Source organism: Rana temporaria, chromosome 1 (assembly GCF_905171775.1).
Source record: "Rana temporaria chromosome 1, aRanTem1.1, whole genome shotgun sequence".
Lineage (NCBI taxonomy): Eukaryota > Metazoa > Chordata > Amphibia > Anura > Ranidae > Rana > Rana temporaria.
In genome coordinates, this window is record NC_053489.1 from 167065206 (window position 1) to 167091158 (window position 25953).

General features: G+C 43.7%; 1 protein-coding gene across 5 annotated transcripts in view; it reads left to right on the forward strand.

Moving 5' to 3' along the window:
- Positions 1 to 25953, forward strand: part of TAOK3 (TAO kinase 3) — a 371844-nt gene that overhangs the window by 303101 nt on the left and 42790 nt on the right. For all 5 annotated transcript variants that reach the window (XM_040345730.1, XM_040345722.1, XM_040345755.1 and 2 more), the window contains one exon: positions 19543 to 19671. In XM_040345730.1, the coding sequence (XP_040201664.1) occupies positions 19543 to 19671 (129 nt within the window). The remainder of the gene's footprint in view (positions 1 to 19542; positions 19672 to 25953) is intronic.

Consider the following 25953-nt stretch of genomic DNA (forward strand, 5'->3'; position numbering starts at 1 on the left):
GGTGTCAGCAAGCGCATTGCCACCAGCACTGGTGTCAGCGAGCGCATTATTACCACCAGCACTGGTGTAAGTCAGGGTTTGACAAATTTGCTTGGAATCTAGGAGCCAGCTAAAAAAGTTAGGAGCCAGAAAACGCACCCCGTCCCGACGAGCTTGCGCGCAGAAGCGAACACATACGTGAGCAGCGCCCGCATATGTAAACAGTGTTCAAACCACACATGTGAGGTATCGCCGCGATTGGTAGAGTGAGAGCAATAATTCTAGCTCCTCTGTAACTTAAAACATGCAACCTGTAGATTTTTTTAAACATCGCCTATGAAGATTTTAAAGGGTAAAAAAGTTTGTCGGCATTCCACAAGCGGACACAATTTTGAAGCGTGACATGTTGGGTATGAATTTACTCGGCGTAACATTATCTTTCATAATATTAAAAAAAATGGGGATAACTTTACTGTTGTCTTATTTTTTAATTAAAAAAGTGTAATTTTTTCCCCAAAAAAGTGCGCTTGTAAGACCGCTGCGCGAATACGGCGTAACAGAAAGTATTGCAACGATCGCTATTTTATTCTCTAGGGTGTTAGGATAAAAAATATATATAATGTTTGGGGGTTCTAATTAGAGGGAAGAATATGGCAGTGAAAATAGTGTAAAATGACATTAGAATTGCTGTTTAACTTGTAATGCTTAACTTGTAATACCAACGGCCACCACCAGATGGCGCCAGCTCACATCTGGTGGTAATAACTTGTAATACCAACGGCTCACCACCAGATGGCGCCAGCTCAAAAAAAAATGTTTTTTGTTTTTTTTTTTGCTCCCCTCACTGCCCTACCCTGCCCTACACTGCACTACCCTGCCTGCGGGCCATTTATAACTGGTCCGCGGGCCGCAAATGGCCCGCGGGCCGGTACTTTGAGACCACTGCTTTACATACAAGGCAACAAATGACACCATGAAACTACATGATCAATACACATCTTATGCAGGTGAAAACCGGTATAGATAGAAAGGTTTATAATATCTTAAAGCAGAAGTGTCCAACCTGTGGTCCATGGGACCAACACAAAATCAAACTTTTTTTTTTTTTTTTTCCCAACCAACACAAAATCAAATTTTGTTTTTTTTTTTGTAAAAATGTGTTTACACTTGGCGAGCACATGGAGCTGTATAGAATGAAGCTCACAAAGGGCAAAATTGGAACCAAAATATCCGATGAGCCCCTTTTAAAATTCATTGAGAATTGCTACCACATCCATCCAACCAGATATTGATGTGTTTATTAGACCCCAGATCAGAGCTTAAAATAGGCACTGATTACTGTATAAATGTCACTGGTAGGGAAGGGGTTAACACCAGGGGGTGATCAAGGGGGTTAGTGTTCCCTAGGGAGGTGTTTCTAACTGTGGGGGGGAGTGTACTGACTGGAGGAGGAGAGAGATCGCTGTTCCTGATCACTAGGAACAGCAGATCTTTCCCTACTCCTCTGTCAGAACAGGGATCTGTTTACATACACAGATCCCCATTCTGGCTCTCTGCGGAGCGATCGCAGGTGGCCGGTAGACAATGTGGCCGCCAGCCACGCCAACCGGCTCCGGCGCATAGTAGTGTAGTGACGGCACCTGGTCGGCAAGCAGTTAAAAAACGCAAAACGTGTCAAAATACTTCAAAAATTCACTGCATTCTTTTCTGCAGCGTCTCCATTGAAGTCTATTGAACCAAAATCGCACCATTTTGCATAAAAAAAAAGTCCCTGACCCTTTCCAGAAATGCAGTAGCTGAAAAAAAGCATACATGTGAACATGTCCCATCGGACACTATGTTAAATTGACTGTAGTGCATTTCTGCATAAAGCAAGAGCACCAAAATACACAAGGCCACATACACAAGGCCTTAGCAACTGGACGCCCTGCCACAATACAGTTACTGCGGTGGGGTGGCACAGGCAGGCTCAGTCACGTGTGTGTGTGTGTGTGTGTGTATATATGTGTAATATATTATATAAAATCAGCCCTCAAAAATTCAGCTCGCATTTTGTGAGTGGAATTTAGTGCAGGGTGAGTGAGGTGCAGGGACGGACCAGGCTGATCGTTTCCTGGCTGAAGCGAACTGTCAACCAGAGGACACAGAGCGGCAGGGCCGGACTGCCCCGGTGCCGCTTTGAGCTGAGGCAGCAGCGCTCTCCTTCTCCTCCTCTTGTGTATCGCACACACAGCGGGCATCCCTGCTGTGTGTCGCAGAGCTGGATCCGTTTCCCCCCCCCCCCCCCTATACTGTCTCCTGTTATAATAGATTGAATCATTGTTCCGCCCATGAAACAAGCTGGTCTGGGGGGGGGGCTTATTACAGAGCCGCTGAACACAGACCCAGCTCTGTAACACACAGCGGGAGATGTCCGCTGTGTGTATGTTTGATCCATCATCCAGGCAATGGTGAGTTTAAAGTGACGATGGGGCACTGTCAGACTGCATTTGATGGGGCACTGTGAGGCTGCATTTGATGGGGCACTGTGAGGCTGCATTTGATGGGGCATTGTGAGGCTGCATTTGATGGGGCACTGTGAGGCTGCATTTGATGGGGCACTGTGAGGCTGCATTTGATGGGGCACTGTGAGGCTGCATTGATGGGGCACTGTGAGGCTGCATTTGATGGGGCACTGTGAGGCTGCACCGATGGGTACTGATATGCTTTATGTTAATATTGTTAATGTTGTTGTTAATTATTTTTGCAACTTAATTCTGCTTAAAACATTTAACAGTGTAATTTTATGAGAGAATTTACTTAGGGTGTGTTTAGAGGCGGACTTAGGGGTGGGGCAGGGGAGAGGTTGGGTGGGGCAACTGGTAGCGAGTAACTTTTAAGGCCTAGCTAGTGGCTGTTGAGCGCGCGTGTTTGTGTGTTTGTGTATGTATGTATGTATGTGTGTGTGTGTGTGTGTGTGTGTGTATGTATGTATATATATATATATATATATATATATATATATATATATATATATATATATATATATATATATATATATATATATATATATAATATTACACAGGTACAAGAGGAGTAACTCACCCGATCAGGGGATATATATATAATATAGGATTGTGCCTCTTCCAGGTTAAGAGCATGCCTTCCTGTGACCGGTAACCAGGTATTGTGATCGCTATAATGGCTTTACATTCATGAACAACTTGCTTACTGTTGTGATATATGATTAGACCAACGTGACTAGCTTAGCCAATCACAGAGCACAACCATGAGCAAGCAGTTCATGAAATGGGTAACACATTCATGACCGCTAAAACTATTGCTCATACAGTGATCATCACTGTATAAGCAATGCCAGTTTTAAAAAACATCCCTGATTTTTTGTTTTTTCTTATAACTGTCACCAGTCACTATTCCAGACATGACATGCCCATTTGGCATGTAATTTTTTTTGGGGGTAGAGCGGGTACCTAGTTTTGACTAGTACCCAGCTCCCACTTCTGCAGTTCTCCTCTCCCCCATCCCTCTCTGCAATCTTCTGGGACACGTCACAGGTCCCAGAAGATTTCTCGGCCATTTAGAACACGCAGCACGACTCGTGCATGCGCAGTGCTCACCCAGCTTTAAAGCCGCAAGCTGTCACAGCCAGGTGCCCACATTTGCAATGATGGCACTGCAGAGAGGAGAGGGAGAGAATTGTGGCTTCAAGCAGCCGCATTGCTGGACCATGGGACAGGTGAGTGTCTGTTACACTTTTTATAGCTGCTGTCCTTTTTAATAAACACAGAAATGGGTGCAACTTCGCTTTAACCTACTATGTTTTACCTGATGTTTGTGGGGTGGTTAGAGTTTAGGTATAATTTAAAGTACATTATTATTGGTTCATCACAAGGGTGAGGATTATGATCGTCTTAACATCAAACCCATCATTACAATAAAGTTATTTAGCCATAACATCATAACAGCCATAACAACAGCAAATAACTATACTCTGCACATACGTTTTTTTATTGCTTTTGCATCATCAATCCCTATCCCATATTTGTTATGTACTACTCCAACAGATATTGATAGATTGTACATAAAACATACATTTTTCTACTTGTATAACTGACAATGACTCTTTCACCCACGTTTTTTTAATTAAAACTGGAATTTGAACTTGGTGGGGGAAAAAAAAAAATCTTTCCTTGGATTTAATGTTTTAATGTCTAAGCCTTTTTTCTGACATTTGTTGCTTACAAGTTAAAATTCATATTTTTAGCTAGAACCCCCCCAATATATATATATATATATATATATATATATATATATATATATATATATATATATATATATATATATATATATATATATATATATATATATATATAAATTTTATTTTTTTGGAAGAGACCCTAGAGAACAAAAATGGCGATCGTTGGAATATTTTATGTTACACGGTTTTTACGCAGCAGTCTTTCAAACACAATTTTTTTGGGGGGGAAAAAGACATTTTCATGAATAAAATAATAAATAAAAAAACGGCAAAGTTAGCCCAAACTTTTTTGTATCATGTGAAAGATGTTCTACCGAGTAAATGGATGCCTAACATGTCATGCTTTGAAGTTGCGCACACTCGTGGAATGGCGACAAACTACAGTACCTAAAAAAATACTCCATAGGCAATGCTTTAAAATCTCTACAGATTACCCGTTTAGAGTCAGATGAGGTCCTGTGCTAAAATTATTGCTCTCACTCCAACGATTGCGGCGATACCTCACGTGTGGTTTGAACACTGTTTACATTTACGGGCGCGACTTGCATATGCAAACTGACCCAGTGTGAAAGGGGTCTAATGGTGACAGTGACCATAATAGACAGTGACAGGTACTCTTTTATGGAGGGATCTGGGGCCTAAAAGACCCCAAATCCCCTCCTTGGGATAACAGCCAAGTGGCTTTTAGCCCCATCGGTTGTTATCCCAAGAAAGTGAACCAATGGCTCTAAAAAAAAAACGGTACCGGATAATGCCTGCAGCTGCAAACATCACCCCGGTATAACCCTTTCAAGCCGAGGCCACATATTTGCATACAGTTGGCATGAAGGGGTTAATAAGCAAGGTCTGTTTATAGAACCCCAGTTTATGGGCATAAAACTGTGATCTGGAGACCCCCCTAGCTTATATATGGTCAGTGTTTAAAAGCAGGCACAGTTCCTTATTGTGTTCTTGCTGAGGAAACCAACACAAGAAAGGAACCCCTATCATTATATTTGGCCTGTATTTGTGCATCTGCTACAACACAAATGCAAAAGAATTGTTGCTCTACATAAAGATGGCCTAGGCTATAAGAAGATTGCCAAGACTCTGAAACTTAGCTGCAGCACGGTGTCCAAGACCATGCAACAGTTTAGCAGGACATGTTCCACTCAGAACAGGCTTCGCCATGGTTAACAAAGAAGTTGAGTGCACGTGCTCAGCTTCATATCCACAGGTTGTCTTTGGGAAATAGACGTATGAGTGCTGCCAGCATTGCTGCAGAGGCTGAAGGGGTGGGGGGTCAGCCTCTCAGTGCTCAGACTATACGCTGCACACTGCATCAAATTGGTCTGCATGGCTGTCATCCCAGAAGGAAGCCTCTTCTAAAGATGATGCACAAGAAAGCCTGCAAATAGTTTGCTGAAGACAAGCAGACTAAGGACATGGATTACTGGAACCATGTCTTGTGGTCTGATGAGACCAAGATAAACGTATTTGGTTCAGATTGTGTCAAGCATGTGTGGCGGCAACAAGGTAAAGTGTACAAAGACAAGGGTTTCTTGCCTACAGTGAAGCATGGTGGTGGGAGTGTCATGGTCTGGGACTGCATGAGTGCTGCCAGCACTGGGGGGCTAAAGTTCATTGAGGGAACAATGAATGCCAACATGTACTGTGACATACTGAAGCAGAGCATGATCCCCTCCCCCCCCCCCTCTTCAGAGACTGGGCCACAGGGCAGTATTGCAACCTAACGACCTCAAACACACCTCCAAGACGACCACTGCCTTGCTAAAGAAGCTGAGGGTAAAGATGCTGGACTAGCAAAGCACGTGTCTAGACCTAAAATCTATTGAGCAACTGTGGGGCATCCTCTAATGGAAGTTGGAGGAGCGCAAGGTCTCCAACATCCAGCAGCTCTGTGATGGAGGAGTGGAAGAGGTTTCCAGTGGCAACCTGTGAAGCTCAAGAAGGTTAAGGCAGTGCTGAAAAATAATGACGGCCACACAAAATATTGACACTTTGGGCCCAATTTGGACATTTTCACTTAGGGGTGTACTCGGTTTTGTTGTCGGCGGTTTAAACATTAATGGCTGTGTGTTGAGTTATTTTGAGGGGACAGCAAATTTACACTCTTATACAAACTGTACACTCACTACTTTACATTGTAGCAAAGTGTAATTTCTTCAGTGTTGTCACATGAAAAGATATAATAAAATAATTACAAAAATGTAAGGGGTGTACTCACTTTTGTATAAAGATGTATATACTCAAGTATAGGCAGAGATAAATATTAAACAATATTTGCACGAGCCTGAAAAATGTGCAGTGCTATTTTTATCTGATATTTCATTGGGAGATGGCTCTCAAATTCTGAATGACAGCTTATCACCTTTTCCTCAAGTGAGTCCCGTGTACATGATGGAGACACTGTTGAGAAATGCAGCTTTCCCTCCTGTGCTGCATGTGTTTCATGGCACACTACGGCACATCGTCCTTGCTGTCTCCTGCTTGATAGAGGATGCAGACGTCCCCCTTATTGGAGGAGGATGTAGAAAAAAAATTAAAATCGAAGTGCATGTTTCTAGCAAATCATTTTCTTTTGCGGTATTTTAAAAGTACAGAAGGTTATAAAAGAAAAATAGAAGCACTGCATTAAGGGGAATAAAATCCAGACACCTGTCTTGCCTGCTGCATTAGTGCTGTGTGATGCATGTCTCTGCAGCCTTCATTCCCAGAAAATTAAACAAGAAGAGCACCCTTCCCTATATGATAAATTATGGTTGTGAAACAAATGCTCCACTCAGCAAAACTTGCACACCCTATTATCCTGCTAGCATAGGTGTCTTATGCACACGATGTTCAGAAATGGAGCAGTCGGGCTCAGGCTGTTGTCATGGATACACTGAACCTGTCTCCCTACTCAGCTGTCAAACAGCTCTTAGACTTTACCATTCATCTAGTTTTAAGGGGGTGTTTCTTTCTGTTAGGTTTGCATTGCAACTGTGGTAACATGCATACATAACCTTTTCTATTTCTGATTTTTAAAAATCAGATAGAAATCAGATTTTTGAGAGAAAAATAAATCACGAATGTAACTCGGATATCTGAAGCAGTGTTTACTGCATATAGGATGAACATTTCACCAACCTTGTTGGCTTTTATGATGGCAAATGTTATGGAAACACTGCCTTGCCAGTAGCGCAGTGGATTCACTGTTACAGCAATGAAATGGTTCTTACCATACCCTCCGTTTTGAAAGAGGAAGATCTATGCACGTTCACGACTGCTATCACCAGTGCTGTTTTTAGTATCATTTTTTTGATGTAGTGAATAGCACATGCAGCATACACAGACAACATTGAGGTTGAGAATTAAGACTCAAGTGTAGAGCTTCAAGGATGTTCACTCTCCAGCTTTGCATTTAAAGGCGTTCCACGTTTTAATAAAAATAAAAATGTTCATGACATCTGGTTTCACTCGCAGGGGTTGCAGCATCAGACAGAACAGAAAACAAAGTGCAGCCTCCTGGCTACTTTGGTCTGCTCAGACCCTCTGTCTGATTCAGCCCAGACACCAACTTTCTCACAGGCGTCAGCCTTGCCAGTACACAATCATACACATCTCATTTGTGTGTATGCATCTTTGCTAGTCCCTTGCAAGCACGATTGTGTCCTGAAGCACGGGAGGAAGCTCCAAACCTCAGTTAGCTTTCATAAAAAAAGGACTTGTGCACAGCTGTACAATCAGTGGGTACTGGTTACCATGTCAAATGAGGACCTAGGAATGTAGGCTTAAAGGGGTTGTAAAGGTTCGTCTTTTATTTTCTAAGTACCGTATTTATCGGCGTATATCGCGCACTTTTTTGCCCTGAATATCAGGGCAAAATCGTGGGTGCGCGATATACGCCGATACCCGCTTTCCCGCACCGAGTTTTGAATACTGCGCCGACATATACCGAGCGCAGTACACTCGGGTATAGTCGGCCAGTCTCGGCTTCTTCCGCGGTCACGTCCTGGACGTACAGGACGTGAGCGCGACAGTTGCCGAGCCTGCCCGAGTGTACTGCGCTCGGTATATGCTGGCGCAGTATTCAAAACTCGGCGCGGGAAACGAGCGGGGAGGACGCCGCAGAAGGACGCCGGACCCGCCGCAGAGGACACCGGACCCGCCGCAGAAGGACACCCGAAGCCGCAGAAGGACGCCGGACCCGCCGAAGAGGACACCCGAAGCCGCAGAAGGACGCCGGACCCGACGAGGCCGCCGATGGACGCCGCGCAAGACACCAAAACTGTAAGTACAAAAATAACTTTTTTTCCACAGGATTGGGGGTCACTTTAGGGGTGCGCGGTATACGTGGGAGCGCGTTATACCGCGATAAATACGGTAGGTTCCTTTAAGTTAGTGCATTGTTGGTTCACTTACCTTTTTCCTTTGATTTCCCTTCTGAATGTTTTTTTCTTTGTCTGAATTTCTCACTTCCTGTTTCTCCTCAGTAAACTTCACACCATCTTCCGAGCGGTGTTTAGTCAGCCAGAACAGCTTACTGAGGAGGAACAGGAAGTGAGAAATTCAGATAAAGAAAAAAAACATTTAGAAGGGAAATCAAAGGAGAATGGCTGTCTTCTCTTTTATCTGAGAGAAGGGAACCATTGCTTATGTATATACATTGAAACAAAAAAGGGAAGCGCCACCTAAGTGCAATATGTCAGATACTATGTTTAATCTCAAAAGAAATGCACTTATAATACACGGTTTCAAAACAGGCTCATCAGGGTCTCATGATGTGCGGTGCGGTCCAGTCTCAGGTCCATCTAGATCCACAGATCTGCAGACAGGGAGAGAAATCCATCCTGTGGCCACCAGGAAACAGCCAGGTTCAGATTGGAAGTGCAGATGATGACGTTACCAGACAGCGGGACCAGGGAGAGCACCGGAAGGAAGGCGAGACTAGAAACAACAGGCTTTCAGAATCAGCGGCAATTACCTTGATTCATTGTCTCCCCCTAACAGAGTTGGCTTTTCTCTGAGGACAGCTGCCGCCCACTATCTTCCCATCTCCTTCCTTTTTAGGACTGGTCATTTTGCACCACTATATGGACTATAAAACTGTGACTGTTTTCTAGGCATATATATTGCCCGCTTTTTAAGTGTTCGGTAGTACCAGTGTTTGCGCTAACAGTTTTTTCCAAATTTCTATGTATATACATTGCTTATTGGGAACCCCTCAGCAATATTATGACTGATCATAAGCATAAAGGGGATAGTCCTGTGGGCTTTTGCTGCTTATGATGTGCTAACAGTTTTGTGGGTGGGGGTGTGTAGTGCATCCCCTAAGAATCTTGACACCCATAGTCCAGACCTGTTTTCATTGCCTATGTGATTACCCTCCTTTTTAACCCCTTCAAGGGTGGCTCCCCCCTCCTCCCTATTCAGAGAAGTTTTTGCCATTACATCTGAATTTATGGGGACGATTTCAGCCATATTGTCTTAGTATTTGCATGTATTAGTCTGGAGCAGCCTGCATCAGCTGAGCCTAAAGTCACCAGCCCGCATTATTTAAAAAGTCATTGGCCTGACAAATATTTCTCCTGTGCACTCACTTTTGCAGACAAGTTTAATGGTGACTGGCCTAATCATGACAAGTGCTTTACCAAACCGTATCCAATTTAGAAGGGGGTTTCGAAAATTGACTTTAATTGTCCTATGGAGGACAACCCAGTCCTTAAAGATCTGTAAATAAAATGTGGGGAGCTCCTTTTTAAGGCCTTGTTTTCACTTCCAAGCCCTAAATACTGCAATTGTAACCATGTCTGTTTACCAGACCTTGGATGTCTAGTCTAAGGACATGTTTAGGATTCTGGTTCTGTCCTGGTGGGTCCTTAAAGGCCAGAGGCCCTGCTCTATTGCTTTGACAGTCTAGTGAATATTTACAGTATTTGTCAAATATCCAGAATGGGCATTTCTGAGCACATGCCGAGGATCCTCTGAGCCAAATGTTGGTGTGCAGTGCTTCAGCGCAAGAAGAGCCTCTTGCGTGTATGCCTTTTGATGGGGAAGACCTGTTGAACTGATCCCTGAACAATTTTATCAAGAAAGTCACTTGCCAAAGTAAAAAAAAAATAACCTTCTTTTGAGCCTGAGAACAGTTCTTTTCATTTCTTCCAGGTCTTGAACACAAGGCCTGGAACGCCATTCTGCCATAAGGCATGCACCCCCAAGTTTCATGAATGAGTCTTCCTCTCAGTGAGGGAAGCTTTCACTTCTTAAGTGTGAGGGACTTCTGCTTGCATTTGCAGCAATCTGGTCCCAGTACACTTTGGATGTTTTGGGTCCTAAGCCTGATATCCAGAGGCTACAAGCTGGAATTTTCTACCTCCATCCCTTTTCATGTTGTCACTTTCCATGTTCTTTTGACAGATCTCCAGGCTGCTGTGGAGCAACTCCTCTCACAGAAGGTCATTGGCATTGTTCTAGAGAAGAGACCGTTCTAAGGTTTCTATACATTATCCACAAAACTAAAGGGGGCATTTGCCCTATACAGGTTCTAAAGATGTTGAACACCTTCCTCTGCATACAAAAGTTCCACATTAAGGGTGCTTTCACACCGAGGCATCGGCGGTAGAGCGCCGCTATTTTTAGTGGTGCTTTACTACCGTTTTTGTGGAAGTTTTTGGGCTGCTAGGGTTAAAATTGCCTGCTCCAGCTGTGCTTTTCCAGCAGTATGGCGGAATTGCCCATTCATTTCAATGGGCACGAGCGGTGTATATACCGATCCAAAGATGCTGCTTGCAGGAGTTTTTTTAATGTCTTGCCAGCGCATCGCCTCAGTGTGAAAGCACTGACTTTCACACTGAGACCGATCTTTTACTTAGAGAATTGTTGACTCAAGCTCTGCCAATAGACAGTCCAGACCCTGCAGAGATTCGGGTGAATTCTGAATCTCCAGAAGCAAAACCTGGAGCCATCTCATTGACTGGAGTATCTGGTTCAGATCCTGGAGACGTCCCTTACCCAACCTTTTCATCCCTCAGTACAAAATGGTGGGTTTAGTGTTTGGAGCCAAGGAAGTCCTTTCTCCCACTTGTCTGAAAGGTCCTTGGATAAGATACCAGCCTGTTGTAATGGGGAGGAGTTCTGAATGCCCTCTCAGTACAGGGGAATTGGAGGAAGGTCATCTATCAATCAATATTCTGGCACTTAGAGATTTGGTTGTCCCTGCAATGGTGGATTTCTTGACTTCAAGGTCATGCAACCTGGATCAGTCAAACAATGATGCAGCAAGGGGAACCAGAAGTCTTGCAACATAAAGGAAATCTGATCAGATTCTTTCCTGACCATATATTTACATTCTTGATACAGACAATTGGCAGGCAGTGGTTAACATTTGGACTCCAGAGACTGGTCCCTTCACCCCAGGGTTTTTTAAGGGTTGCTGATGCAGTTGGGGGGGGGGGCACCAGATGTGTAACTTCTGGCTTCCAAGTTTAACAGCAAACTTGCCAGATTTGTCTCCAATTTCTGGGATTATCTAGCTTGTGTTTGCTGTGGGATCTGTTCAACCTGATTTATGCCTTTCCATTTCTAATGTTCCTCTTTCGTCCACTCAACAGAATTGCCATGGAAGTTGTTTCGGTGATATCCATTGCCCAAAACAAGCCAAGGAAGACAAGGTACTCTGACCTCATTAGATTCCTATCAGAGCCTCTGTGGGCCCTCCCAATTCATCTGTCTCTTAGGTCTGCCAGGAGATTACAACCGTCCCTCTTCTTTCCTGACCATTAGTCTTGTAATCCCGGTATCAGGTGGAGGGATGGTTGAGATCCTGCAGCCAGAAAACAAGGAACCGCAAAGGAAGGTGCTGATAGCCTAACCACAACCCCCAGCAACAACTCACCGTTAGTAGGCTGAAGACAGGAACCCAGGAGGGAAAAGGACAATCCAAGTAATGCAGTCAGAACAAGCCAGGTAGGATCGGCAGCAAGGTAAACCAGGTCCAAGGGATAATCCAGGAATCGTAGTCAAGAACAAGCCAGGCGGGGTCGGCAACGAGACAAGCAAAAGTACAAGGCATAATCTGAGAATCAAAGTCAAGAATGAGCAAAGTCAGTTACCAAAATTAAGAGCATCCCTAAACAGGAACATATACTAAGGCACGGACAGGAAGGGGAAGTGGGAATATATGGGGACACTAATGAGAAGACTGCTGACAACTGGTCCCAGGGTGGAGCAAACATCCCCACTAGTGAAAAAGAACATAACTAGGATGCTAACATAAAACCAGTTCACTGGTGGTTCAGGACATAGGAAAACAGTCTATGAACACCAGGCCCCAGAATCGAATCCCGGACACGGCGTGACACTCTCTTCTGTCCCCAAGGACTAATTTGCCTCCCTTTAGCGAAGGACTTCAAGCTGGATGTAACACACATTGTTCTTCTGGTGTGTTCTCCAGTGAGTCTGTGGAATCTCTGCCCGATTCTGTCAGTTCTTCAAACACTCCCCCTTTGAACCTATTTAGGGGTTATTTTCTATCTACATTTAATTGCAAGGTTTCCTATCCTGTTGCTCTCCCTTTCACAAAGCGTTTCTGAATTGGCAGCCTTATCCTGTAAGGAACCCTTTCTTGTGTGAGGATAAAGACCGGTTTTCTTCCCAAGGTGATTTCTGCCATCCATCTTAAGAAATTGTGTTTCTCTCTGAAGGAGACTTCCCTTCATTGTCTGGGTGTGGTACACGCTGTTTGAGTTTATCACTTAGCTACAGCTTTCTTATGGCTGTCTGACTGTCACTTTTGAGGGTTTCCTGCTTCTTGTTCTACCATTGCTATAAAGATCATTCAAGCCTATTCCCTGTCATTACTGGGCAGCCTGTGTCCTATACTGTACATATAACAAAATGCTTTTCTTGGGGTTATGCTGGACTCTTCTTGGTGCTCTTGTTTGCCAGTGTAATCTGCTGAAGCAGCTGCATAACCCCATGTACCTGACTACTTGCCGTTCAAATTCCTATATTTCTAATCATACATTGTAGAGGGCACAGACTGGATATTGCCACAAAGACTCTACAACAGTACTATCGACACCTGGCTTCCTGTGTATCCTTCACGTGACACGTTTAGCCCATTTCCTCACTGGGAAATACCCTCACTGATCGCAATGGTGGAAACCAGGGAATCGAGGGAAAGGCTCAGGAAGCATTTGCTTCCGTGCATCCCTTGCATTGGAGCAGGACACAATTTTAACAATTTCTGCACCCGATTCTAAGTTTGTCTCAGGCATGCATTAAGTGACCTATGTGATCAAGGTAGATTTCTCTGCGACTATGTCAAAATCTATCGAACACCTTCATTAAGCTATCACTGTTTAGAGCCCAAAAGCGGCAGGTTTCTTTTCCACCTAGACCTTCTCTGCCTGAGTCAGAAGTGGGGCTACCTCCCTTAGAAGAGGTTGACATGGAAAACTTGGAAGAGGACCCATAAACGGTATATGAGGAGGCCGCAGAAAATTTTGCATCCATAGCTTCCCATACACCTGATGCAATATGTTTGCCGATGTAGGTATACCCAATTCTGCTGTGCGCAAAAGCCTCTTATATACCCCAGATCTCTCCATAAAGAGAACATGTCATGGCCCATGTTATGTTGTTTTGTTCATCCTTTGTGATAGCAATAAAGTTGATCCCCCCCCCCCCCAAAAAGGCACAGTGTAAAAAAAAAAAATACATTTAAATAAATTAAATTAAAAACAAAAAAAAAGTTTGGTGGTGCAAGATATTGTTTGGAGCACTTTCTTCACGCAAGATTATTTTTTATATTTAGTTTTGGAGCACTTTTGCCACACAAGATTATTTTAGTATGTATAAATAAAAAGCACAACGGACACTTATTGGGAGATTGTTTATTTCTTTTTTTTCAAATGTATATTTTCTCACATGTATGTGGACTGTTTGCACTTTATAACTTGCTAAAGCCTTATTTGTATTATGTATATTGTTTTTTTGATTTCTTACAGGAATACACCCTTGTTTTTTTTTTGGTTATTGTGGTTGCGCTGTACTTTGTTAGTTTTGATTACTAAAATTTATGTTTGAAAGACTACTGCACAAATATGGTGGGACATAAAAAATTCTCTAGAGCCCCTGCTTAAAAATATATAGGCCCAGATTTTACAGAGAGCGGGCGCACATTACGCCGCTGTAGCGCAAATAATATACGCCAGGCCGACGCAGCGCAGAGAGGCTAGCATGGTATTCACAAAGCCAGTGCTGCCAAAACTGCGCTGGGTTTCGAAGGCGCAAGTCAGCATAGGTGGAAGTGGGCGTGAGCCATGCAAATGATGGGCCGAGCGCCAGACAGATACGTATCACCAACTGCGCCGAGACGAGGACGCATACCTCTGCGCATTCTCATAACCACGTCGGAACAACTGCCTAAAATACGCCGGATCACTGCCTACGGCGTGAACGTAACCTACGCCCAGCCACACACACGTCCAACGTAAACTCCGTAAAATACGCTGGCTTGTGTTCCCTGGTGCAGACCTTTGCATGTCTGCTGCTGGGTTACACCTCCTTTATGGGGCTTAACTTTACGCCGGACATACAACTTCCGCGCACATCGCGTAGCCCGCACGTATGTTCGTGAATTGCCTTATTTCCCTCATTTGCATATTTGAATAGAAAATCAATGGGAGCGCCACATGCGTCCAGCCTAAATATGCGCCCACGCTACGCCGGCGTAGGCAAGTTACGTCGGCGGGATGAAGCCTGTTTTTAGGCGTATCTTAGTTTGTGGGTCCGGCGCACAGATACGACGGCGCACATTTGCACTTACGCGGCGTATCTTGAGATACGTCGGCGTAAGTGCTTTGTGAATCCGGGCCATAATGTTTGGGAGTTCATTTTCTAGCAAAAAAAAAGCTGAATTTTACATGTATGAGGGAAACGTCAGAACTTGCCTGGAAGTTAACATGTGGGGGTTTTCTTTCCATGTTTACTGTTTTTATACACCTGTTATTTGGTAAACCCCAAACATAATTTGACATGATGATTTTTTTTTTTAGTAATGTCTTTCTTCTGATCACTCATCCTTAACGTGTAACTTAAAGCTAAAAAAAATATGCAGAGGAGACATGCTTTGTCTCTTCTGCAATAAAGTTACTTACCTTTCTGCCCGCACCTGTAGAGTGAGCTACGCGCGCGGGAGTGATGTCATTCCCGCCCAGTCAATTAAGGTGGCTGGCAATCGAGAACCGGAAGCCGACCACCTAAAATGTCAGCGGACTGTGGGGACCAGCGGGAAGCTGCATCGCTGGATCCAAGGTGTGTATAGTTTACTTTACTTCCAGTCCAACCCAATTCTAACGTTTCTCTTATACATGTCAAATATAGAAATTTTTTTCTAGAAAATTACTTGGAGCTCCCAAAAATGACAGTTCCACTTAAATGCATTTTAGGGCACACAAACACAAAATAATATTGTGTATAAACTCTATTTTTTGGTAAAATATAAAAGATGATATTATGGTACCTAAATATCTTCAAAAGCAACACTTTGAAAGCCTTTACAGGTTACCAGTTTAGAGGTAAATGTGGCTCTGGTGCTAGAATTATTGCTCTCTCTATTTGTGACGATACCTCACATATGTGGTGCAATCATCATTTACATATGAATGCGGGACCTAAGTGTGCGTTTGAGCATGGCGTTATGGGGCACTTTATGAAACATCCCTTGTAATTGTATGGCAGTGACAGGTACTCTAAATTAAGAGATCTGGGGTCCATTAGACGCCTGATCTCTCTACTCTCAAAAGCATATGATCAAATTGAAATCCGTTTGATCAGATAACTGCTATTAAACAACCAAAACCAGAAGTGATTCAATACAAGTCTCTTCCATCTTCGTTCATCAGAGGAAGGGAAGGAACGAATGTCCTAAGGATGGCAAATGGTTAAAGTGGAACTTCACTCTCTCAATCAACATTGACTATGTAGCGCCCCCCCCCCCCCTTTTAAAATTAGTGGGGCGTTACGCTAAAGTTAGTGGGGAATGGGAGATTTCAGTTGCTCCCATTCACTAATTGTTAGTTTGTGCTGTTGCCAGTTCAGAACTGCCTCCTGGGTCAGTCTGTGTGTCCAGGGGTGCGCTGCCACCCCTGGGCGACAGTTGGCGCTATAGGGTTTCTGACAGAACCATCCTTCCCCAGCAGCCAATCAGAGGAGTTTCCCTCTTTGGGCATGCTGGCGGGGGGGGGTATATCTGGAACACCGGCCATTTTTCTTGGTTAGTCTGCGGGGCCCGAGATCCAGGTGCGGCATCCACCTTCAGGGTGCGCGCTTCCGCGGGCCCCATCCTCATGGCCTGCCCGGTTGAGGCTGTGCACCTTGCGGAGCCTTATTTTGATGAAGAGAGGGAGCCCAGCGGCTTGCTAGGTTCCAGATTCTAGTCTACGAGGCCTGGACGAGCCACCGGGGATCTGATCACCACGCTACATGACAGGTACCTTATATTTGCTGTCAGTGGGTGATCCTACAGAATAAGACTTACTGGGAGGATTCGCTATCCTTATACTCCAATCATATTAAGAAAATTTACTACGCCTGTGGCAGAGGCATTGTTTCCTCCCAGTGGCACTTACCCACCCTGGCGAGGGTGGCGACGTGTTGAATTATCTTTGCTGAGAGCCGGCTTGCTCTCTATGCTTTTGATAACCAAGGCCTGATGCTACACGTTCTTCCTACTCATCAACCTCTTTCTCTACTGTGTGTCCTGTTGGCCTTGGTATAAAGCATTGGAAAATCACGCTACCGGCTGGACACTTGTTCTTTCATCCACACTCACAAGAATCACCCCTAGACAGAAGAACTTGGTGACTTGGTACGCCGATCCCAAATCAACCAGCGGCTCCTTCGGGGGTAGCGCTACAACTATTTTTAACCGCTTCAATACTTGCCACTGTCCCCCCCCCCTATCCTGCCCAGGGCAATTTTCAGATTTTAGCGCTGTCACAATTTGAATGACAGTTGCACGGTCATGCAATGCTGTACCCATATCAAATATTTATAATTGTTTTCACACAAATGGAGCTTTCTTTTGGTGGATCACTGCTGGGTTTTCATTTTTTGCCCAAAAAATGAAAATAGACTAAAGTTTTTCTTAGTTTGGCAAAAAAAATGTAAAATAAGTAATTTTTTTTCTTCACTGATGTAATCTTTTGAGGCGTCACTGTTAGGTGGCTCTTATGGGCAATGATGGCATAGATGGGCATCATTGATGGGCACAGATTGACATTACAGATGGTCACTGACTGGCATCACTGCTAGGGCTGCATTGATATTCAGTGCCCTGATTATCTGTACAGGTCTCCCCTGCAAGGAGATTGGCCTTTGATTGGCTCTTCTCACACTCTGTGTGAGGTGGCTACTGTCACTTCTGTGTTTACATGTGATCAGCTGTGATTAGACCCTGCTGATCACATGGGTAAGGAGCCGCATCATTGGCTTTTTACCCGAAAGCGGGGTCGCGCCGTGTCCCAGACAAAAGCAGTGAGACTGTATCGACGTCATGTGACCTCTTCCCAGAATGAGAGGGGGAGGTGGTTATTCCTTATGCTGCTAGCATTGGTAGATAGATGGAAAAAAATTTAAATCATATTTACTTATTTTAAACTTTTTTTTTTTCTTCTTGGATTTCTTCAGGTACCTTCTGATTTTCAGGCCTAGGCAAATGATGTAATACATGCCCGGAGTCTTCAGGAAGGGAGGAGTGGTTTTCTCACACCCCCCCTCCTGCCTGCCTGCATGCTTGAGCTAAGGGCAGATGTATTTCAGGAAGTCTTCATGAATCATTTGCAGCCACAGCCATAAATGCTAGTGGGTGATTTTCAAACTGAGTTCTCAGCAAAATAAAGCATGGAGACATGGATGGATGTGTTGCTTTGCTTTGAATATTAAAATTAATCAAATGGCAGTTTTTGATTTTTAGTGCTCATATGCAGTGTAGTTCCGCTTTAAGCCTCAGTTTTGTAGAGCATTCGGTTTATGATTTTCTTACATACAACTGCCTTCTCAGCTGTGCGTCTTAGAAATTCTTTCTGCATTACCATTGACCTCAGAGTTGCCTTCCTTACCTGGTCAATGAGTCTTAGTAGTCTGCCTTTCATATGCCATATTTCTGTATGCAGCGATGTAAAAGTGCTCTAGGAATGTTTTAAAGGGTAAGTTCACCTTTACAGAAAATCTGTAAGGTGAACTTAACCTATACGACCTCTCGCCTACCCCCCCCCCCCCCCCCCCCCTCCGATGTACCTGAAGCTGGCGATAACCCGCTACGAGACATCGGGTTGCCGCTTCACCGGTCTGGGGATTTGAAATTCCTTTGGCTTAATCTCCCAAACCTACCTCGCAAAAGTACGTACAGTATAGGAGGCATTCTAAACCCGCCTAGCCCGTCCTGTCAGCGCTGAAGAAGAAGAGAGAAAGCCGCAAGGATTTCAAATCCCCAGACCGGTGAAGCGGCGACCCGATGTCTCCTAGCAGGTGATCACGCCTTCATGTACAGCGGGACCTGGGAGGCTGGGGGAAGGCCTCCAGTGTAAGTTCATTTTACAGTTTTTCTGGAAAGGTGAACTTGCACTTTAAAGTTGTTTTTTTCACTATTTATTTGTGCTTTTCCAGAACTTGTTTTCATAGTTCCCTGTTTCTCATAAAGCCGATTTTGTTTTATATCTTTTGTCTCGCAAGTTCCAGGGCCTAGAAACTGGGTGTATTTGATGTTTCTTTTGCACATAGTTGGACTTCATTACATCATATGTTAATTCTGAAGGCAAAATAGGTTGTAATATTGCTTATATAGGGGTCTTGCAAGCAAGGTGGTGATAAATTCTGTGTAGCGTTTTTTTTCACCATGATATTATGAACTCTTTTGTGTAGATCAGTGACATGGGGGTTGATTTACTAACGGCAAAAAGACTGTGCGCTTTGGAAAGTGCAGTTGCACTTTGCAAGAGCAGTTGTTCCAGAGCTTAGTAAATGAGCAGAAGCTCTGCTGACTTTAATCAACCAATCATGTGCAAGCAAAAATTCAGTTTTTTTATTTTCCTTGCATGCGATTGGGTATTCTTTACTGCAAGTGCAGTTGCACTTTCCAAGGTGCACAGTCTATTTGCCTTTAGTAAATCAACCCCATAGTCTCAATAAAATCTGATTTAATTGTAGATTGCAATGCCACAAATCGTGAAAAAGTAAAATGTGGTGTTATACAAAGCACTGTTAATATACTGGTAGTGACAAAATAATCAAATTTTCTTTTCTTTTTTTGCTCACAGGCAAAGATGGCTGCAGCGGATGAAAGGAGATTTCAACAGCAGATCATAGCCCAACAAAAGAAAGACTTAACATCGTTCTTAGAAAGTCAGAAAAAGCAGTACAAGATTTGCAAGGAAAAGATTAAAGAGGCATGTGCAGTACTAACCTGACTCTGGGAAGCTTCACCAGAATGTCTAAGAAAAAAAAGTGGTTACTTTCTTCCAGATTTGCCCTAAATCAGCAAGACCGACGGTGTGAAATATCACATATTGAGTTCTTGTGAATTTTCAGCTGTTATAGGCTGCTTCTGTTTGAGGTTTATGTTGTCTCATTGGGAAAATGTTATATGTAAGCTATTTAGAGTTAAAGTGTTACAATTTAGTTAGGCAATAATTTTTTTATTATTATAATAAACATGTTATACTCACCTGATCTGTGCAATGGTTTTGCACAGAGCAGCCCCGAACCTCTTCTTTTGGGGTCCCCCACTGGTGATCTTGGCTCCTCCTTTTCTCCGTGTCCCCTTAAAGGCAAGTCGCTTGCTATGGAGGCACATAGTGCGTGCTCACTCCTGAGTTGTGTGTCTATAGATCCACACTCCATAGAGACACAGCATGGCTTAACCAATGGCTCCTGCTGCTGTCCAAAGTTTTGTGTGAAGAGGAAGAGAGGGGAGAGAAGAGATGCAGCCACGTACAGCGCTAGATTGATTTAGGTCTCATGTAAGTATTTAGGGATGTGGGGGAGGACAGGAATCTGTAAGAAAAAAAAAAATGTTTTACCTTTTAATGCAGATAATGCATTAAGGTAAAATCAAAATTTGGCTTTAGAAACACTTTAAGAGCAGACACTGAAAAAAGTGCCCACTGACTCCACCCCTTGCACAAGCTCATTTGCGCACTGTCTGCGCTTAAGTAAATTGTGCACTGGTTGCTAAGCAATCACACAGCTGCAGGGGCTTTCATTTGCTTAGCAACCAGTGCAAAATGTAATTTAGAGCTGATAGTGGGTGCTACTGACCATGTGGGTGGAGGAGTCCGCTGACACTTTTTTCAGTGAGCCTTTTTCTGAATCAATGACCTATAGATGGACTAGTTACAGATGAACTTCCTGCTATCAGGCATATCTCACCCTCCTTTAATATGGTTTCATTTTACCTTATGATTAGTTTATTGCTGGGCTGAGCAATATATGGAAATGTTTGACACATCAGAAATAGTTGTTGATTTTATTTCGTTTTGATTTCTTTGCATGCACTGAAGCTGGGGGTGGTTTGTGTTGTGGGGAAATTTATCTCCTTAGTTTCTGGTGCTCTTTGACAGAGGCAGGAGTGTTTTACATTTTGTCACCTTTTGCCAGAGGTAAGAGCTGATTAGAGCTGCAAAATGTTGCATTGCATGTTATTGGACTAATAAATTGCTTACTTTTTAGCATGTGCTGCTGATCCCTACGATTTCTGGAATAAGAACAATGGCATCATTGTGCATCAATGCAGTGCTCAATTAGAAGGCTAAGAATCCATTTGAAGTGCACCCGACTCGTCCCAGTTCATACTGCCTGCTGCATTCTCATATGACTGATTCTTAGGGCTATAAGAAAGTGGATTCAATCAAGCTGGTTGTACTTCAAACTGGAAGAGGAACTGTGCCGAATTGTTTTCAAATGAGCAAGAGAGTCTAAAGCCAGCCTTATATGGATCAAAATGTATCCGGCTTGGCAGGGACCAGCCAAGATTCGATCCATTATTGGGCAGGCTGATTGTACTGAGGTTGATCCATTGATTAACTTTGTTACAACCAGCCTGTCAGATTTTTTACATGCAATAGCTGCTAGTAGTAATCATTGCGTTCTACTGGCCGGAAGGCTCCCAACGCCCCCTCCACTGACAAAACACCATAGTGCTGCGGGAGGCATTTCCCCATCACCACTGACTGTGTTGATGGTGGAATCAAGCGATTTTCTTTCCTTCCACTCATGGTGAGGACTCGCTCTTCGACCGCCAACTCTGTCCACTGACTGTGCCCGCTTTCTCCATCCAGACTCCGCCCGCACTCTACCCGCCCCTCTCCAGCCAAACTCCACCTGCACTCTCCGTCCACAGACTCTGTCCGCCCTCTCCAGCCAGACTCTGCTTTTAGGGACATGCCTCTGCTATAACCCTACCCAAATCTGTGAGTCTTTTGTATTGTGCTAGTTTCTCATGGACTACTTCTCCTTATTTTAATAAAAAAAATTCTCTTTATTTTATTTTCAAATTTTTCAATCAACTTCTCACTGCCTTTTAATCCCACAAATGAAAGCCATACATTCAGATCGGTGCAACCTAGGTAAACCATGGGAGCTGTATCCAGACTCAACTCAGTGGGGGTTTTTTGGGCACTGCATCCTGCATGGACCTTGACACTTAATGCAATGCATATAGTCAGCTACAGGGTGCTATTACAGGGCCGTGGCCCATCCATATGGAAGCCAGGCCCTGAAGACCCATTCAGGGGTATACCAACTGAGGGGGACAAAGTCCGGTTTTTATATACAGTCCAGTGTCATAGACAAGTAAGACAGTGTCACCTTGTATGCTTCAGACTATTACTGTTAAATACCTGGGCTGTATTTGAATTCACTATGGTGTAAATTTTTCAAAGTTGGCACTAAAATGCAACCACTGAGAGCTTAGTCTTTGGTGGTTGACCTGCTGTTAAATCACACCACAGGCACATTTTATCACCACTTCCTCCTAGAGCCCTTGAAAGGTAATCAGGCACTTCCTCCCACGCTTTTGATATGGGGATTCACCACAGGGTGATCTACAACCTGGGATGCTGTATTCGAACTCTGGACACACCTACTCTATATTTGACACCCTACTCCATGAGTACCTCACATTTGAATACCCTCACACAGCTTTGGTAGAATCAGGCAAAAGGGAGTCATTGCAAAACCACAGGCGAACATTCACTCTGTTGAAGGTCCACACAACACTGAATCTGTGATGAGCTCCTTGCACTAGAGTAAGAACTGACTCTAATTTGCAAATGGTCTTTGCATGCAATTCTAACTCGATTTCAAAGACAAAAACTGATTTTTCTGAATCTATGTCACGGTTCCTCAGATAATAGCCTTAATCAACCCCCTTTGCCCAGGGCTCAAAAATGCCACGCCTTTTCTACTCCCATTTCTCTACCGGAGTCAGATCCCGATATGTTTGCTAACAGGGCAGACACAGAAGGGGAGGAATGAGGACATTAAGTCAGTATTGGAACAACCTGACGAACATTTGCTTGTTAATGTGAAACTCCTCACTGCTGCTATCCACAAAAGCCTTGGCATTGTGTTGCAACTTCATTATCCTTCTCCTCTGGGTACAAAGAGACCTGAAAAAACTTTCAAAACATTCCTGTTAATGAACAGATGCTGTGCAATCTATGAGGATTGGGTCACTCCAGAAAGGATTTTTACACATCCCCAAATCTTTTTCAAACTCTAGCCAGTTGAAAAACAAGTGACCTGTCCCTGTAATTGGTCCTGACGTCTCAGTTTTAAACATCTCACTGCACCTATGAAAGATGTTCCCTCCTTCAAAGATTCTGCAGATAGAAAGTTTGAGATGCTCTTAAAGACTCACTTTACACTTGCAGGCCCAGCCTGGCAGCCAGCTCTCACTGCAATTTCAGTATGTCAGACTGCGGCTAACTGGATAAAGGCCATAAACAACCAACATGACCCTGTTTTCCAGGATTATACTTTAACAGCGCAATTACAGCAAGGAATGGGGGGGACTTCTGTTATAGTTTGGTTCTTTCTGGGTCACAGACATCCCAGACCTGTGGCTTCAATCGTGATTTCAAAGGGTTACAAAATAGTTTAAAATCTTTCAGATTTGCAGAATGCCCTGAACCATCTTTTGTCCCAGGGAGCAGTTGTGCCATTATCTCCACAAGACTGCTTCAAAGGATTTAATTCATACCTGTTTATGGTACAAATATGTAACCAATGCCCTGAAATTCCAGAAATTTGCAGGGTTGGTAATTTGCTATCTGAGCCCAGGGGCCATCCAAGGTGCCCATCTGTATGTGCTTCGCAGTAGCCAACAATAACTTTCAGTTTGTCGCACTGCCCTTTGGCCTATCTTCTGCTTCCAGAGTATTCGCAAATGTCCCAGCACCTCATCTTGCCCTTAAACCTCAAGGCATCCAGGCCACAGGCAGCCTTCTCCTAAAGGATTAATCTCCCATTTAATTGTCAACAAAGGTCAACAGAACAATTCAGATGCTCCAGGCTTACGGTTGTGTGATCAATTAAAAAAACTGCCTTCCAGAGTTCTCTTTGCCTGGAGTACTTAGGTCGGGTCCTGGATACATCCTAAGCAAAGGTTTTCTTTCCAAAAATTATTTGTCTCAGAACCCACGCTTGAGAATTGGGATCAAAGTGACATCCTACAATGAACTTCATGTGAGTTTCAGATCTCATGGTATCCTCTTTTTGAGGCTATACATACCATTTGCCCATTTTCATTCAAGAGCCATTATCTACAACATCTTGTCAACCTGGTACCAGTATACTCCTCATCTTGACATACCCATGCTCTTGTTCAGCCAAGCAAGGGACTCCTTATGTTGGTGGAATTCATGCTCAGCCTTAAAAATTTGGTATTTTCCTCCCTATCACTGGTGATAGTGAGAGCAACATCTTTCAGGGCTGGGGGGGGGGGGGAGTGTCCCAATCCCTCAGGGTCCAGAGAACATGGTAACATGGTCACCAGTGGAAACCAAGCTCCCCTTCAACATTCTGGAGCACAGAGTAGTTAAGTTGGCTCTACAACTTTGAACCTCCCTTCTACGTTGACAATCAGTCAGGGTGCAGTCAGGCATTGCCATGGCTGTGCCCTACATCAACTGTCTAGGTGGCACCTGAAGTCATGCAGCCTTGAAGAAGCAAGCCAGATAATCTCTTAGATGGAAACGCACTGTCCCATGATTTCTGTAGTCCATATCCTAGGTGTGGAAAGAGGACTACCTCTACCACCACCAATTTGATCAAGAGGAGTGGGCCTTTTACCCAGACATCTTCAATCTGATATGTCAAAAATTGGGCAATCTGAATGTAGACATCCTAGTCATTAAAATCAACAACAAGATTCCTCTGTTATAGCCAGGACCATTGATCCTCTATCTTTAACCTCAGATGCCTTGATAATTCCCTGTTCCCATCAGATTAGACTAGCCTACACCCTCCAGTATGAATTATCCCTCGTCTGCTCAAAAAGATTAAGCAAGAGAGGAAACCAGTGATTCAAATTGCACCTAACTGGCCCAGAGTCTTCTAGCAGACGATCCCTGGCTGCTTCCCAGCAGGCAAGATCTGCTATCTCAAGGCCCTCTGTTCTAACCTTGCTTCACAGTCTAACTGTAACAGCATGGGTCTTAAAACGTAGAGGGTCTCTGGGTCTGTTATTCCTACCTTGCTAATTGCAAGAAAAAACACATCCAGGAAGATCTACTACCATACCTGGAAATCGTAATTTGCCTGGTGTAAACACAGGCACATCAAGCCCAGAAATTACTCACATTCTTGCCTTTCTACAATCAGGTCTTGACCAGAACTTATGCCGCGTACACACGATAATTTTTCGGCATGAAAAAAAAAACGTTGTTTTTAAAAACGTCATTTAAAATGATCGTGTGTGGGATGCACATCGTTTTTCAGTTTCTGAAAAAACGACCAAATTTTTTTTTCGAACATGCTGCATTTTTTAACGTCGTTTTAAAAAATGTATTTTTTCGGTAGTAAAAAATTATAGTGTGTGGGCTAAAACGACGTTTTAAACCCGCGCATGCTCAGAAGCAAGTTATGAGATGGGAGCGCTCATTCTGGTAAAACTACCGTTCATAATGGAGTAAGCACATTCATCACGCTGTAACAGACAAAAAAGCGTGAATCGTCTTTTACTAACAAGGAATCGGCTAAAGCAGCCAAAAGGCGAATAGAACTTCCCCTTTAGAGTGCCGTTGTATGTCACCGCGCTTTGTTCATCATTTTTTAAAAACGATGGTGTGTGGGCAACGTCGTTTTTAATGATGAAGTTGGAAAAACTTTGTTTTTTGGACATGCTGAAAAACATTTTCTTTCATGCCAAAAAATGATCGTGTGTACGCGGCATTAGACTCTAAAGGGAGAGGAGCATGATCTTTACCAGACCTCTGGCTTTACTCTCCGTTTGTAAAAACGTTTCTTTGTGTATCATGCATTAGGCCCCCGTTTACAGCCCCTTGGGATTTCAACTTGGTTCTTTCTGCCCTGCAGAAACCACACTTTGAAACCCATGAAGGATATTGTCTTAGAAGATCTCTCTGGCAAAGTAGCCTTTTCGGTTACTAGCACATCTATCATACGTGTGTCTGATTTGGTGGCTTTCTCCTGTAAGGAGCTGTTCA